This window comes from Ranitomeya variabilis, chromosome 4, assembly GCF_051348905.1.
Source record: "Ranitomeya variabilis isolate aRanVar5 chromosome 4, aRanVar5.hap1, whole genome shotgun sequence".
Classification (NCBI taxonomy): domain Eukaryota; kingdom Metazoa; phylum Chordata; class Amphibia; order Anura; family Dendrobatidae; genus Ranitomeya; species Ranitomeya variabilis.
The window spans coordinates 271,766,063-271,781,146 of NC_135235.1; the positions used below are offsets into that span (position 1 = coordinate 271,766,063).

Sequence of the window (15,084 nt, forward strand, 5' to 3'; positions counted from 1 at the left end):
CGTTCACTGTCAACTTGGATCTTGATGTCCAGAAAATCCACCTCGGTCTTACTCATCTGATAGGTCAATTTGATGTTGAGTGTGTTGTCATTCAATTGTTTCATAAATTCATGCAAAGCATCATCGGGCCCCTACCATATAATGAACAGGTCATCAATGTAGTGCAGCCAGCACTGCACATGGTCCGCGGCCCGTGGCCCACACCCACCAAAAATCTCCCTCTCCCAAAAGCCCAGGAAGATTTTGGCGAAGGAGGGCGCACAGGCCGCGCCCATGGCAGTGCCGCGCTGCTGCAAATAAAAAACATCCTTGAATACAAAAAAGTTTTTTGTCAATATGAATGTCAAAAGTTCCATGACCAGGTAACAAATGGCACCATCCCAGTTGCTAGCATCCAGGAAGAAGCGGACCGCCTCTAAGCCATCATCATGGCCAATACAGGTATAAAGGGATTGTATGTCAGCAGTAACGAGACACATATTTTCTTCCAATTGTATCCCATTGATCCGACGAAGGACATCCGACATGTCTCTGGCAACCAATGGTTTTAAATAGTAATCCACAAATTTACATATGGGGTCACTCAAGCCTCCCATGCCAGAGACTATCGGACGACCTGGTGGGTCAATGGGATTTTTGTGAATCTTTGGGATGAAATAGAGTGTAGGGACCTTAGGGAATTTTGTAAGTAGGCCATCGAACACATGTTTGGGGATAATACCCCCTATCATGGGCACCTATCAAAATGCTCTCCAACTCATGAGCGAATTTTTTAACTGGATTAAAGTGCAGTTTTTTGTATGTTTCTTTATTTCTAAGATGTTTGAATGCTTCTTTCTCATAGAGAGCACTGGGCCAGAGAACCACATTTCCCCCCTTGTCCGCTGGTTTTATTACTACATCATCATAGCTCCTTAATTGTTCAAGGGCTAATCTTTGTTTGGCCGTTAGATTATCATATTTACGTTTAGTGGATATCTTTTGAAAATCCTGAACAACCATCCTAGTAAATATCTCCACTGCTGGACATAGGGACAAGGAGGGAAATGTGGTAGACCTGGGTCGACAGTCATGTGGAAAGGTGCTTACCGTACTAACCGTCTGTTCGTCCAGAAGATCCTCCAGCGCCATCAATGCCTCCCTTTCTATGTCATCACTAATTGGTTCCTGGCCACCTTTTTCAAACAATTTCTTAAGGATCAATTTCCTTGAGAACAAGTATAGATCCTTGGTGGCTGTGAAAAGATCAAATTTATTAGTGGGGGAAAAGGTTAAACCCCTCTGTAGCACGTCCAACTGATGGACAGTGAGAACATGCTGGGAAAGGTTAATTACCTCAAGACCTTTCTTGTCTTTTTTATTGGATTGATTACTCTGGAGGTTTTTGCGTCTCCCAGCATTTCTCTCACTATTAAAACCAGAATTGCGTAAATCATAGAACCTTGGTTGTATCTTGCTTGATTCCTCATTGGATGCAATTGAGACTGTGGAGGCAGATCTGGCGCGGGAGGATCCCCTGGACCGATTACCCCTCCTATTCCATCTATAGATAGTGTTGGACTGCTGATCACTCATATCTCTTTGGAATTTCCTGGATTTATTTTCACAAATGCCTTTCTCCCATTTAGCAAATTCATTTTCCAACTCTGCATTAAATTGGGCGAGGGTTTCATTAGGTAAATCCTGCTTCAGTTTAATTTGAAGCTCTTCAATATCCTTATCCAGGATTTACAAGTTCATCTGATTATTTTGAGCCAGAAGTTCCATAAAACCTCTAGAACACCCTGTAGCCAATTCTTCCCACTTTTGTCTAAAGGCAATGTCCTCCACCTCAAAAGAGGGGAACACTTGAATCCTAAGTCCCCTAGGAATAAGACCTTTCTCCAAATATTTGTTCAAAAATGCCCGGTTCCACCATATATGTAAACGTTTGTTCAGGTGTTCCTTAAGTTGTCTAAAGACCTCTTGTTTGTCTCTGCCACCGCCCATCAGGGATGCACCAGGATCGTCACAAAAAACATCATTAAGCTGTGTTAGCCACGTTTGTTCACGGGCCTTGTAATCCATATTGAAACTGACTTTAGTTGCTGTAAGATATACAGAAATAAGCATATACAGACATAGACGTCAGTTAATTACATACACATGGCGACTCAATTAACGAATAGCTAATATTGGAGAAGCAAGAGTCAAAAACTAGCCAAACAAGTAACATTGAAACATATTTATTGAAAAATTCAATTTCCACCTAAAAACTCATCATATACTGTATAGTAGAAAATCATGTTATAAACAGTAAATGATGACTATATCCAACAGTGCACCCAGTACTGCAGGTTCACAAGACGGGACAATAGTAAATTGTGTATTGCGGCCGTGAATGTTAACAGTTTCTGCACATGTGCAATAAAGATTGATGCATACCAGCTAGAATAAATATTGCGATAACACAATCGCACTAACCATATAGCGCATCACAAGCAAACACCCCGCAACATGTAAAAGATTAGTACAAAAGTAAAAGGGTTAATTACCCATAGACATCCGTGATGATCCAGATGGAGGGTAATTAACCCTTTTACTTTTGTACTAATCTTTTACATGTTGCAGGGTGTTTGCTTGTGATGCGCTATATGGTTAGTGCGATTGTGTTATCGCAATATTTATTCTAGCTGGTATGCATCAATCTTTATTGCACATGTGCAGTAACTGTTAACATTCACGGCCGCAATACACAATTTACTATTGTCCCGTCTTGTGAACCTGCAGTACTGGGTGCACTGTTGGATATAGTCATCATTTACTGTTTATAACATGATTTTCTACAATATATGATGAGTTTTCAGGTGGAAATTGAATTTTTCAATAAATATGTTTCAATGTTACTTGTTTGGCTAGTTTTTGACTCTTGCTTCTCCAATATTAGCTAAAAATACATATATTGCACACTATATATTACATACATTATATACACATACTATCATACTCACACTATGGCCGGGATCACACATACGCGCGATACGGCCGAGTCTCGCAGGTAAAATCCCTCCTCTGGCGCCGGCACTGCGGAGCGGAGCGTGCAGCCGCACAGCAATACATGGAGCTGCACGTTCCGCTCCCAAGTGCCGGCGCCAGAGGAGGGATTTTACCTGCGAGACTCGGCCGTATCACGTGTATGTGTGATCCCGGCCTATTATATATACTTACATATCCTGCTGGGCCTTCACCACCTGCCCCATCATCCCAGCACAGCGGACAGCCAGGGCAGAAGACAATAGGAGGAGCCCCCAGCACAGCAGGAGACTATGAGCAGCTGCTTCCTCTCCCAGTACAGACACTAGGTCACCCCCTCCCCCCGCTCCCGACTGCAGCAAGTGATGTGAGTACAGGGAGCCTTCCTACACAGCCGTTTCCTAACCGCTAACCAGCACTAGTGTTATGGAGGGACAGTGTAGTGTAGTGTAGTGTAGGGCTGGCAGCTTGTTTCCACAGGAATAGTGGGGCCCCGGGGTCCCTCCTGCAGCCCAGTGAGAAGCCCTAGTTCTGGAGCCACTAGGAGGCAGCATCACAGACTTGCTGACCTTTTCTGGCTCCTCCAATCTCTTCCTGCAGAGCTTGGGTCACTGCTCTGTCAATCATGTTCAGGAGTAGGTGGGGTGAGAGAAGATGAAGGCGGAGCCAGTGCTGGAGGCGGCACCGAGCTCTGCACAGTGCACACACAGAGCAAGAGCCGAGGTCCTTGTGCATCGCGTCTGCTGTAGTGAGTGCGGCCACATCAGACAGGAGCGATGCAGTCTGCCACTGAAAAGTGCCACCCCTGTCCCTGGGGCCCGATTATCTAGAGGAAAAGAGGTGGGGCCCGAAGTGTGTGAGACATGGTGCCAGCATGTCTCAGTCAGTCCGGGCCCTCCCTCCTTGCCTCTCCTCACCGGGCCCCTTACACATGTAAGGGTAGTACTGTCCTGATGGCGGCCCTGGTTATAACCATTTGTGCTTGTTGTAACATTCACATTCATTATAAGACCATAGTTATCAATGTGGTGTTGGTTCTTCATTGCTGTTAAAATAATCACTACTCCTTTTGGAAAACTTTCAACTACATTTTGCATTAAGCCGTAAGGGATTCTTGTGCATTCAGCTGCATGTGTAATACTATGCTTGAGCACTGAAGTTGCGCAAAAAGGCATAAAATCCTTCCGCAACCTCCTAAAAGTATTCAACAGAGTTCAGCTCAGGACCAGACCAGATGTTCAAATTACACTTGAAGAGCTTTTTCTTTGGACCCTGCTTGTTCAGGGAAATTAAAAAACAAAAATCTGTTCAATTTGAGTTATATATGCAATAAAAATATTCAACCTTCAGTTATAAATCAGGATTATTAGCAAAACTAACAATTTCTGCTGTTTGCAATAAACCAATCAATACTAGAGATGATGAAATATTCAAGGATTCAAATTCTCCAAATTTAGTGCCTCTAAGGGTATGTTTCCACGTGCAGGAAACGCTGCGTGTTTGACGCTGCGCAGAGCCGCAGCGCCAAACACGCAGCGTCCAGATATTACAGCATAGTGGAGGGGATTTTATCAAATCCCGTGTCCACTATGCATGGTAACACGCACCCGGTGGCCCTTAGATTCCGGACATGCTGCGCGTCTTTTTAGATCGCAGCATCTCCGTGTACCTTGCGGCGACGCTGCGCCGCCGCAAGGTATAACACAGGGCCCTATGTGTGGGGTGCGATGATGCCGGATGTGTGCAATGAACACATCCGGCATCATCGGGTCACAGAAGGGGGCGGGGCTTAGGGCGGAGCTGGTTTGCCGCTCCATCCATACCGCCGGCCATCCTGAAGGTGGACACATACCCTTATTATTCTCTGGGACTTATTAAGACCCCAGAACATAATAAACGTAATATGTAAAAAATAAAAAAAATCCTTATACTCATGTCACGGCTCCGGCTGCTCCTCTCCTCACCGCCACTCATCCTGTCCTCGTTGCATCTTCAGATCACCCCCTTCGTGCTGAAATCCCCGGACCCTTCACGCTGGGCTGGGATTTCCGGGTTTCACTATGCCAGAGAAAAAATTCTGCATAAGCGCAAGAGGTGGCCGCATCACAATATCATGGCATATGTCTAGAGTGAGAGGCCGGGGATTTCAGCATGAGCGGCGGCAATCTGAAGACCGAACGGATGACAGTGACGAATGGATGAGACACAAAGGAGAGCAGTAAAGTGAGTATAGTTTTTTTTTTAACATTTTCATGGCTTTTTACATTTCAGGACAATGGCAGCCAGTAGCCGACATTTTGATAAATCCACACAAAAGTGAATTACAAAGAAAAAAAAAATCCGAATTTTGTGTAATCTTTGAAAAATTTGTATGCAATTCAATTCCACTTGAATTTATTCGCTCATAATCGTCTGTTTGTCTGTCTGCACGTAAATCCCAAGTCGCTGACCGCGGCATAACGCGGTGTAACGCAGTCTGTTAACGCTGCTATTAACACTGTGTGACGAACTTTTTACTATTGATGCTGCCTATGCAGCATCAATAGTAAAAAGATATATTGTTAAAAATAATTAAAAAAAATTAAAAATGGTGCTATTCTCACCTTCCGCCGTCCACCGATGCGCGCAAACGGCGAGGCTGGGCGAGGCTTCAAAGGATACCATATCCGAAATGTTGCCACACCGTTCAGGCATTAAAAGTCCACTTTTTTTCATTTTTTTGTGTGCTGTTTTCCTTTTTTACTCTTATTTTTTATTTTAATTCTTTTTTTTAACAGAGATATGGTGCCCACACTGCTGTATACTACGTGGGCTGTGTTATATACTGCGTGACTGATATATACTACTTGGGCAGTGTTATATACTGCATGGGCTGTGTTATATACTACGTGGCTGCTATATACTACGTGGCTGCTATATACCACATGGCTGTGCTATATACAGTACTATGTGGCTGCTATATACTATGTGGCTGCTACATACTACATGGCTGTGCTATATACTATGTGGCTGTGCTATATACTACGTCGCTCTGCTATATATTATGTGGCTCTGTTATATACTACATGGCTGTCTGTGTTATTTAGTACGTGGGCTGTGTTATATACTATGTGGCTGTGCTATATACTACGTGGCTGTACTATATACAGCTGTTGTGAATTTACCTTTTGGCTCCCTCTAGTGGTTACTAGTGATTTGACTCTGGGTATGTCTGCCATCCCTTGTATGCTCACCTGGGTCGTTAGGTCAGGGGTGTTGCTATATAAGCTCCCTGGACCTTCAGTTCAATGCCTGGCAACGTTGTAATCAGAGCTAATCTGTTGTGCTCTTGTCTACTGATCCTGGTTCCTGCTAGATTAAGCTAAGTCTGCTTTCTTGCTTTTTGCTATTTGTTTTTGTTTGCATTTTTGTCCAGCTTGTACATAATCTGTATCCTATCCTTGCTGGAAGCTCTAGGGAGGCTGGAGTTCTCCCCCCGGGCCGTTAGACGGTTCGGGGGTTCTTGAATTTCCAGTGTGGATTTTTGATAGGGTTTTTGTTGACCATATAAGTTATCTTACTACATTCTGCTATTAGTAAGTGGGCCTCTCTTTGCTAAACCTAGTTCATCTCTGTGTTTGTCATTTCCTCTTACCTCACCGTTATTATTTGTGGGGGGCTTGTATCCAACTTTTGGGGTCTATTCTCTGGAGGCAAGAGAGGTCTTTGTTTTCCTCTTCTAGGGGTAGTTAGTCCTCCGGCTGGCGCGAGACATCTAGCGACCAACGTAGGCATGTTCCCCGGCTACTTCTAGTGTTGGCGTTAGGAGTAGATATATGGTCAACCCAGTTACCACTGCCCTATGAGCTGGATTTTTGTACTTCGCAGACTTACTTGTTCCTCTGAGACCCTCGCCATTGGGGTCATAACAGTTTGCCAGGCCAGTATTAAATGTTAAATGCATTGCAGAAGCGGGATTATAAGAAAGAAAATACTGAGTTTTTTTTTCTCTTTCTCATTTTTTTTTCTTTTCCCCTTTACCTCTGAGTGGCTTGTGTTTGCTGCAGACATGAGTGTCCAGACCTTGATTACAGGTGTGGACCAGCTTACTGCTCGTGTGCAGGGCATACAAGATTATGTTATCAGAAATCCTATGTCAGAACCTAAGATACCGATTCCTGAACTGTTTTCCGGAGACCGATTTAAATTTAGAAATTTCAGGAATAATTGTAAATTGTTTTTGTCCCTGAGACCCTGTTCATCTGGAGACTCCGCTCAGCAAGTGAAAATTGTTATTTCTTTTTTACGGGGCGACCCTCAGGATTGGGCCTTCTCGCTGGCGCCAGGAGATCCGGCATTGGCTGATATTGATGCGTTTTTTCTGGCGCTCGGTTTGCTTTATGAGGAACCCAATCTTGAGATTCAGGCAGAAAAAGCCTTGCTGGCTATGTCTCAGGGCCAGGACGAGGCTGAAGTGTATTGCCAAAAATTTCGGAAATGGTCCGTGCTGACCCAGTGGAACGAGTGTGCATTGGCTGCAAATTTCAGAAATGGCCTTTCTGAAGCCATTAAGAATGTGATGGTGGGTTTTCCCATTCCCACAGGTCTGAATGATTCCATGGCCCTGGCAATTCAAATCGACCGGCGGTTGCGGGAGCGCAAAACCGCAAATTCCCTCATGGTGTTGTCTGAACAGGCACCTGATTTAATGCAATGTGATAGAATCCTGACTAGAAATGAGCGGAAAATTCATAGACGCCAGAATGGCTTGTGTTACTACTGTGGTGATTCTACACATGTTATCTCAGCATGCTCTAAACGTCTTACTAGGGTTGTTAGTCCTGTCGCCATTGGTAATTTGCAACCTAAATTTATTCTGTCTGTAACTTTGATTTGCTCACTGTCATCGTATCCTGTCATGGCGTTTGTAGACTCAGGTGCTGCCCTGAGTCTGATGGATCTGTCATTTGCCAAGCGCTGCGGTTTTGTTCTGGAGCCATTAGAAAATCCTATCCCTCTTAGGGGTATTGATGCTACGCCTTTGGCAAAAAATAAACCGCAGTTTTGGACACAGGTTACCATGTGCATGACTCCCGAACATCGGGAGGTTATACGTTTTCTTGTTTTGCATAAAATGCATGATTTGGTTGTTTTGGGTTTGCCATGGTTACAGACCCATAATCCAGTCTTGGACTGAAAGGCAATGTCGGTGTCAAGTTGGGGCTGCCATGGAATTCATGGAGATTCCCTGCCCTTGTCTATTGCTTCTTCTACGCCTTCGGAAGTTCCGGCGTATTTGTCTGATTATCAGGATGTCTTCAGCGAGTCTAAGTCCAGTGCACTGCCTCCTCATAGGGAATGTGACTGTGCAATAGATTTGATTCCTGGCAGTAAGTTTCCTAAGGGGAGACTGTTTAATTTGTCGGTACCTGAACATACCGCGATGCGTTCATATATCAAGGAGTCTCTTGAGAAGGGGCATATCCGTCCTTCTTCTTCCCCTCTTGGTGCGGGATTCTTTTTTGTGGCCAAAAAGGACGGATCTTTGAGGCCTTGTATTGACTATCGGCTTTTAAACAAGATCACTGTCAAATTTCAGTATCCTTTGCCGCTGTTGTCAGACTTGTTTGCCCGGATTAATGGTGCCAAGTGGTTCACCAAGATAGACCTTCGTGGTGCGTACAACCTTGTGCGCATTAAGCAAGGCGATGAATGGAAAACCGCATTCAATACGCCCGAAGGTCATTTTGAGTACTTGGTGATGCCATTTGGGCTCTCTAATGCACCTTCAGTTTTTCAGTCCTTCATGCATGACATTTTCCGGAAGTATCTGGATAAATTTTTGATTGTTTATCTGGATGATATTCTGTTTTTTTCTGATGATTGGGACTCGCATGTGGAGCAGGTCAGGATGGTTTTTAAGATTTTGCGTGAAAATTCTTTGTTTGTTAAAGGCTCAAAGTGTCTCTTTGGTGTACAGAGGGTTCCCTTTTTGGGGTTCATTTTTTCCCCTTCTGCTGTGGAGATGGACCCAGTCAAGGTCCGAGCTATTCATGATTGGACTCAACCCTCGTCAGTTAAGAGTCTTCAGAAGTTCTTGGGTTTTGCTAACTTCTACCGTCGTTTTATCGCAAATTTTTCTAGCGTTGTTAAACCATTGACGGATATGACCAAGAAAGGCTCTGATGTAGCTAACTGGGCTCCTGCTGCCGTGGAGGCTTTCCAGGAGTTGAAACGCCGGTTTACTTCGGCGCCTGTTTTGTGCCAACCTGACACCTCACTTCCCTTTCAGGTGGAGGTGGATGCTTCGGAGATTGGGGCAGGGGCCGTTTTGTCGCAGAGAGGCCCTGGTTGCTCTACTATGAGACCTTGTGCCTTTTTCTCCAGGAAGTTTTCGCCGGCAGAGCGAAATTATGATGTGGGCAATCGGGAGTTGTTGGCCATGAAGTGGGCATTTGAGGAGTGGCGTCATTGGCTCGAGGGTGCTAAGCATCGTGTGGTGGTCTTGACTGATCACAAAAATCTGATGTATCTCGAGTCTGCTAAACGCCTGAATCCTAGACAGGCCCGCTGGTCATTGTTTTTCTCCCGTTTTGACTTTGTGGTATCGTATTTACCAGGTTCTAAGAATGTGAAGGCCGATGCTCTGTCTAGGAGCTTTGTGCCTGATGCTCCTGGAGTCGCTGAACCTGTGGGTATTCTTAAGGAAGGAGTTATCTTGTCAGCTATTTCTCCTGATCTGCGGCGTGTGTTGCAGAGATTTCAGGCTGGTAGGCCTGACTCTTGTCCATCTGACAGATTGTTTGTGCCTGCTAAATAGACCAGCAGAGTCATTTCCGAGGTTCATTCCTCAGTGTTGGCAGGGCACCCGGGAATTTTTGGCACCAGAGATCTGGTGGCCAGGTCCTTTTGGTGGCCTTCCTTGTCAAGGGATGTGCGGTCATTTGTGCAGTCCTGTGGAACTTGTGCTCGAGCTAAGCCTTGCTGTTCTCGTGCCAGCGGGTTGCTCTTGCCCTTGCCTGTCCCGAAGAGACCTTGGACACACATCTCTATGGATTTCATTTCTGATCTTCTGGTGTCTCAGGGCATGTCTGTCATCTGGGTGATATGTGATCGTTTCTCTAAGATGGTCCATTTGGTTCCTTTGCCTAAGCTGCCCTCATCTTCTGATCTGGTTCCTGTGTTCTTCCAGAACGTGGTTCGTTTGCACGGCATTCCTGAGAATATTGTGTCGGACAGAGGATCACAGTTTGTTTCCAGGTTCTGGCGATCCTTTTGTGGTAGGATGGGCATTGATTTGTCGTTTTCGTCCGCTTTTCATCCCCAGACTAACGGACAAACGGAGCGAACTAATCAGACTCTGGAGGCTTATTTGAGGTGTTTTGTCTCTTCTGATCAGGATGATTGGGTGACCTTCTTGCCGTTGGCTGAATTTGCCCTTAATAATCGGGCTAGTTCCGCCATTTTTCTGCAACTCTGGTTTCCATCCTCGTTTTTCCTCGGGACATGTGGAGCCTTCTGACTGTCCTGGGGTGGATTCTGTGGTGGATAGGTTGCAGCGGATCTGGAGTCATGTGGTGGACAACTTGAAGTTGTCACAGGAGAAGGCTCAGCGTTTTGCCAACCACCGCCGCGGTGTGGGTCCCCGACTTCGCGTTGGGGATTTGGTATGGCTGTCTTCTCGATTTGTTCCTATGAAGGTCTCCTCTCCCAAATTTAAGCCTCGCTTCATTGGTCCTTACAAGATATTGGAAATCCTTAATCCTGTATCCTTTCACCTGGATCTTCCGGTGTCGTTTGCCATTCACAACGTATTTCATAGGTCCTTGTTGCGGCGGTACGTTGTGCCTGTGGTCCCTTCTGCTGAGCCTCCTGCTCCGGTGTTGGTTGAGGGCGAGTTGGAGTACGTGGTGGAGAAGATCTTAGATTCTCGTCTCTCCAGGCGGAGGCTTCAGTACCTGGTCAAGTGGAAGGGCTATGGTCAGGAGGATAATTCCTGGGTGGTCGCCTCTGATGTGCATGCGGCCGATTTGGTTCGTGCCTTTCACACCGCTCATCCTGATCGCCCTGGTGGTCTTGGTGAGGGTTCGGTGACCCCTCACTAAGGGGGGGGTACTGTTGTGAATTTACCTTTTGGCTCCCTCTAGTGGTTACTAGTGATTTGACTCTGGGTATGTCTGCCATCCCTTGTATGCTCACCTGGGTCGTTAGGTCAGGGGTGTTGCTATATAAGCTCCCTGGACCTTCAGTTCAATGCCTGGCAACGTTGTAATCAGAGCTAATCTGTTGTGCTCTTGTCTACTGATCCTGGTTCCTGCTAGATTAAGCTAAGTCTGCTTTCTTGCTTTTTGCTATTTGTTTTTGTTTGCATTTTTGTCCAGCTTGTACATAATCTGTATCCTATCCTTGCTGGAAGCTCTAGGGAGGCTGGAGTTCTCCCCCCGGGCCGTTAGACGGTTCGGGGGTTCTTGAATTTCCAGTGTGGATTTTTGATAGGGTTTTTGTTGACCATATAAGTTATCTTACTACATTCTGCTATTAGTAAGTGGGCCTCTCTTTGCTAAACCTAGTTCATCTCTGTGTTTGTCATTTCCTCTTACCTCACCGTTATTATTTGTGGGGGGCTTGTATCCAACTTTTGGGGTCTATTCTCTGGAGGCAAGAGAGGTCTTTGTTTTCCTCTTCTAGGGGTAGTTAATCCTCCGGCTGGCACGAGACATCTAGCGACCAACGTAGGCATGTTCCCCGGCTACTTCTAGTGTTGGCGTTAGGAGTAGATATATGGTCAACCCAGTTACCACTGCCCTATGAGCTGGATTTTTGTACTTCGCAGACTTACTTGTTCCTCTGAGACCCTCGCCATTGGGGTCATAACATCCAGCACCCCGAACCCCCGACATCCTGCAACAGACGCAGTCCAGCTGCGAATTGACGCTGGATTTAAACCACGCTTCGCTGATTGGTCGCGCCCGGCCGGCCGCGACCAATCAGTGATATTGGCACGGGATTTAAACACTGCTTCAGGCCGGTTTCACACGTCAGTGGCTCCGGTACGTGAGGTGACAGTTTCCTCACGTACCGGAGACACTGACACACGTAGACACATAAAAATCAATGCATCTGTTCAGATGTCATTGATTTTTTGCGGACCGTGTCTCCGTGTGCCAAACACGGAGACATGTCAGTGTTCGTGGGAGCGCACGTTTTACACGGACCCAATAGAGTCAATGGGTCCGCGTAAAACACGGACCTCACACGGACATTCTCCGTCTGGGGTCCGTGTGCGTGCCGGAGACAGCGCTACAGTAAGCGCTGTCCCCCCCACATGGTGCTGAAGCCGGTATTCATATCTTCCCTGTAGCAGCGTTTGCTATAGAGAAAATATGAAGAATAGTGTTAAAAATAAAGATCCATGTGTCCGCCGCTCCCCCCACCCCCTGTGCGCCCCCCCGCTGGTCAGAAAATACTTACCCGCTCCCTCGCTCCTTCCTGGTCTGGCCGCGCCTCCTACTGTATGCGGTCACGTGGGGCCGATCATTTACAATCATGAATAGTCGGCTCCGCCCCTATGGGAGGTGGAGCCACATATTCATGACTGTAAATGATCGGGCCCACGTGACTGCATGCAGGAGAAGCCGCAGCCAGACCAGGAAGCAGCGAGGGAGGCGGGTAAGTATTTTCTGACCAGCGGGGGGGCGCACAGGGGGTGGGAGGGCGGCGGACACCTAAATCTTTATTTTTAACACTATTCTTCATATTTTCTCTGCAGCAAACGCTACTGCAGAGAGGATATGAATCGCAGCTTCAGCACCATGCAGAGTGGGTACCACACGCTCCGTGTGGTACCCACTCGTCATACGGGCGGCACACGTGTCCCGCTCGTATGGCCTCCGTGAGTTCCCAGGCACACGGACACGGATAACTCCGGTACCGATTTATTCCGGTACCGGAATTATCTGGACGTGTGGGACAGCCCTCAATGATTGGTAGCTCATGGCCAGCCATGACCAATCAGCGATATTGGGGCGGAATTTAACCCCCACTCACAGCGCGACGTACATACATACATATTCTAGAATACCCGATGCGTTAGAATTGGCCCACAATCTAGTTTCAACTAATAATGTTCCTTCCTAATCTGACATTGTAAATGTTGTATTATATTTTCAGGTGGTATTAGAGGAGACACCCTGCTTGATTTTGGCAGTGGACCCACCATTTATCAACTCCTTTCGGCTTGTGAAGTGTTTGATAAAATCATCGTCTCAGATTTTCTTGAGCAAAATCGTGCTGAACTCCAAAAATGGCTGAAGAAGGATCCGGATGCATTTGACTGGACTCACATCATCAAATTTGTTTGTGAGCTGGAAGGAAATAGGTAATAATTCCTTTTTAAAGTTTACACCAACTTAATACATAACACACATACAAATACCAGTTTCACTTTCTCTGCTGCTAGTAATGGATTACACTTTGCAACAGGCGTTGTACAACATTTGACAGGATGGAGACACCTTGGTAAAATATATATTTTTTTCTTCACTAAAAAAACCTTATTGATCGAGTTTTTTGCTCAGGTATCAAATACTATTTCATCAGCTTACAAATTCCATTTTATAACATTTTGTTTTATGCTTGAAGGGAGGATTATGAGAAAAAGGCAGAAAAACTCCGCAGTAAGGTGAAAGAAGTCCTGAAATGTGACGCTCTGAAAAGGAACCCTTATGACCCTGTCGTTGTGCCACCGGTGGATTGTCTCCTGTCTTGTCTTTGCCTTGAAGTTGCGTGTAAAGATATAAAATCATTCTGTGAAGTTCTGAAAAATTTCAAAGACTTGATAAAACCTGGAGGTCACATTGTACTAATAAGTGCGCTGAATGCTACTTACTATCATGTTGGTAAAACATATTTCGGTTCAATGAGCACAAAAAAGGAGGAACTGGAAGCGGCCTTCAAAGAAGCCGGTTATCAAATCGAAAAAACAGTGTATACTCCACGTATGGATAAATCAATGATGGAGGTTACAGATTACCAAACTAACTATTTCATTCTTGCCCGTAATATAGAGTAACGGCAAATTTTGCAAGCACCATTTTTGGGGAAAATGCTAATATACGTGGTATATCTGCCTGCTTCAGCTTGTAATCATGATGATAAATACAAGTAGTTATGAGATTTGGGGATAGGTTAAGTAGGACATTGCTCCACTTTAGAGTTTATATTCGCAGGACACTGGTCTAGCAAACTCATAACTAGTCTGATAGCCTCCGGACCAAGGCCTCCTAACTGCTGTTATCTTCGGCTTTGTTTTATTTTAATTGGTCAAGAATGACATCATGTTCACCTCAAGTCGCAACTGTGACATCGCACCTTACCAACTAGTCAAAAGTGAAGTCGAGATGTTGGCACATAGGAGAAGGTTCGCAGGACTCTGATTCGGTGGACATGGACTTCTGAGGTAGCTGCTGGATCAGTGTCTTAATAATCATTTTTCTCACCCGTATTCCACTTGTGAACACTATTAATAGAGGAATTCATATGTGAAAGCACATATAATGCTTAAAGGGAACCTGTCACCTGAATTTGGCGGGACCTGTTTTGGGTCATATGGGCGGGGTTTTCGGGTGTTTGATTCACCCTTTCCTTACCCGCTGGCTGCATGCTGGCCGCAATATTGGATTGAAGTTCATTCTCTGTCCTCCGGAGTACACGCCTGCGCAAGGCAATATTGCCTTGCGCAGGCGTTTACTCCGGAGGACAGAGAATGAACTTCAATCCAATATTGCGGCCAGCATGCAGCCAGCGGGTAAGGAAAGGGTGAATCAAACACCCGAAAAACCCGCCCATATGACCCAAAACAGGTCCCGCCAAATTCAGGTGACAGGTTCCCTTTAATATAATTATAATATTATATGTATTGTAATATACAGTGGGGCAAAAAAGTATTTAGTCAGTCAGCAATAGTGCAAGTTCCACCACTTAAAAAGATGAGAGGCGTCTGGAATTTACATCATAGGTAGACCTCAACTATGGGAGACAAACTGAGAAAAAAAAATCCAGAAAATCACATTGTCTGTTTTTTTATCATTTTAT

General features: G+C 45.5%; 1 protein-coding gene across 5 annotated transcripts in view; it reads left to right on the top strand.

Moving 5' to 3' along the window:
- LOC143764412 (nicotinamide N-methyltransferase-like) overlaps window positions 1-14,666 on the top strand; it is a 146,513-nt gene extending 131,847 nt beyond the window's left edge. For 3 of the 5 annotated variants that reach the window (XM_077249940.1, XM_077249941.1, XM_077249942.1), the window contains exons 3-4: window positions 13,162-13,369; window positions 13,633-14,649. In XM_077249940.1, coding sequence (XP_077106055.1) covers window positions 13,162-13,369; window positions 13,633-14,062 — 638 coding nt within the window. In that variant the 3' untranslated portion in view covers window positions 14,063-14,649. Of the gene's footprint in view, window positions 1-13,161; window positions 13,370-13,632 lie in introns of all 5 variants that reach the window. The other 2 variants (XM_077249943.1, XM_077249939.1) reach the window with 2 other exon arrangements.
- The last annotated feature ends 418 nt before the right edge of the window (window positions 14,667-15,084 follow it).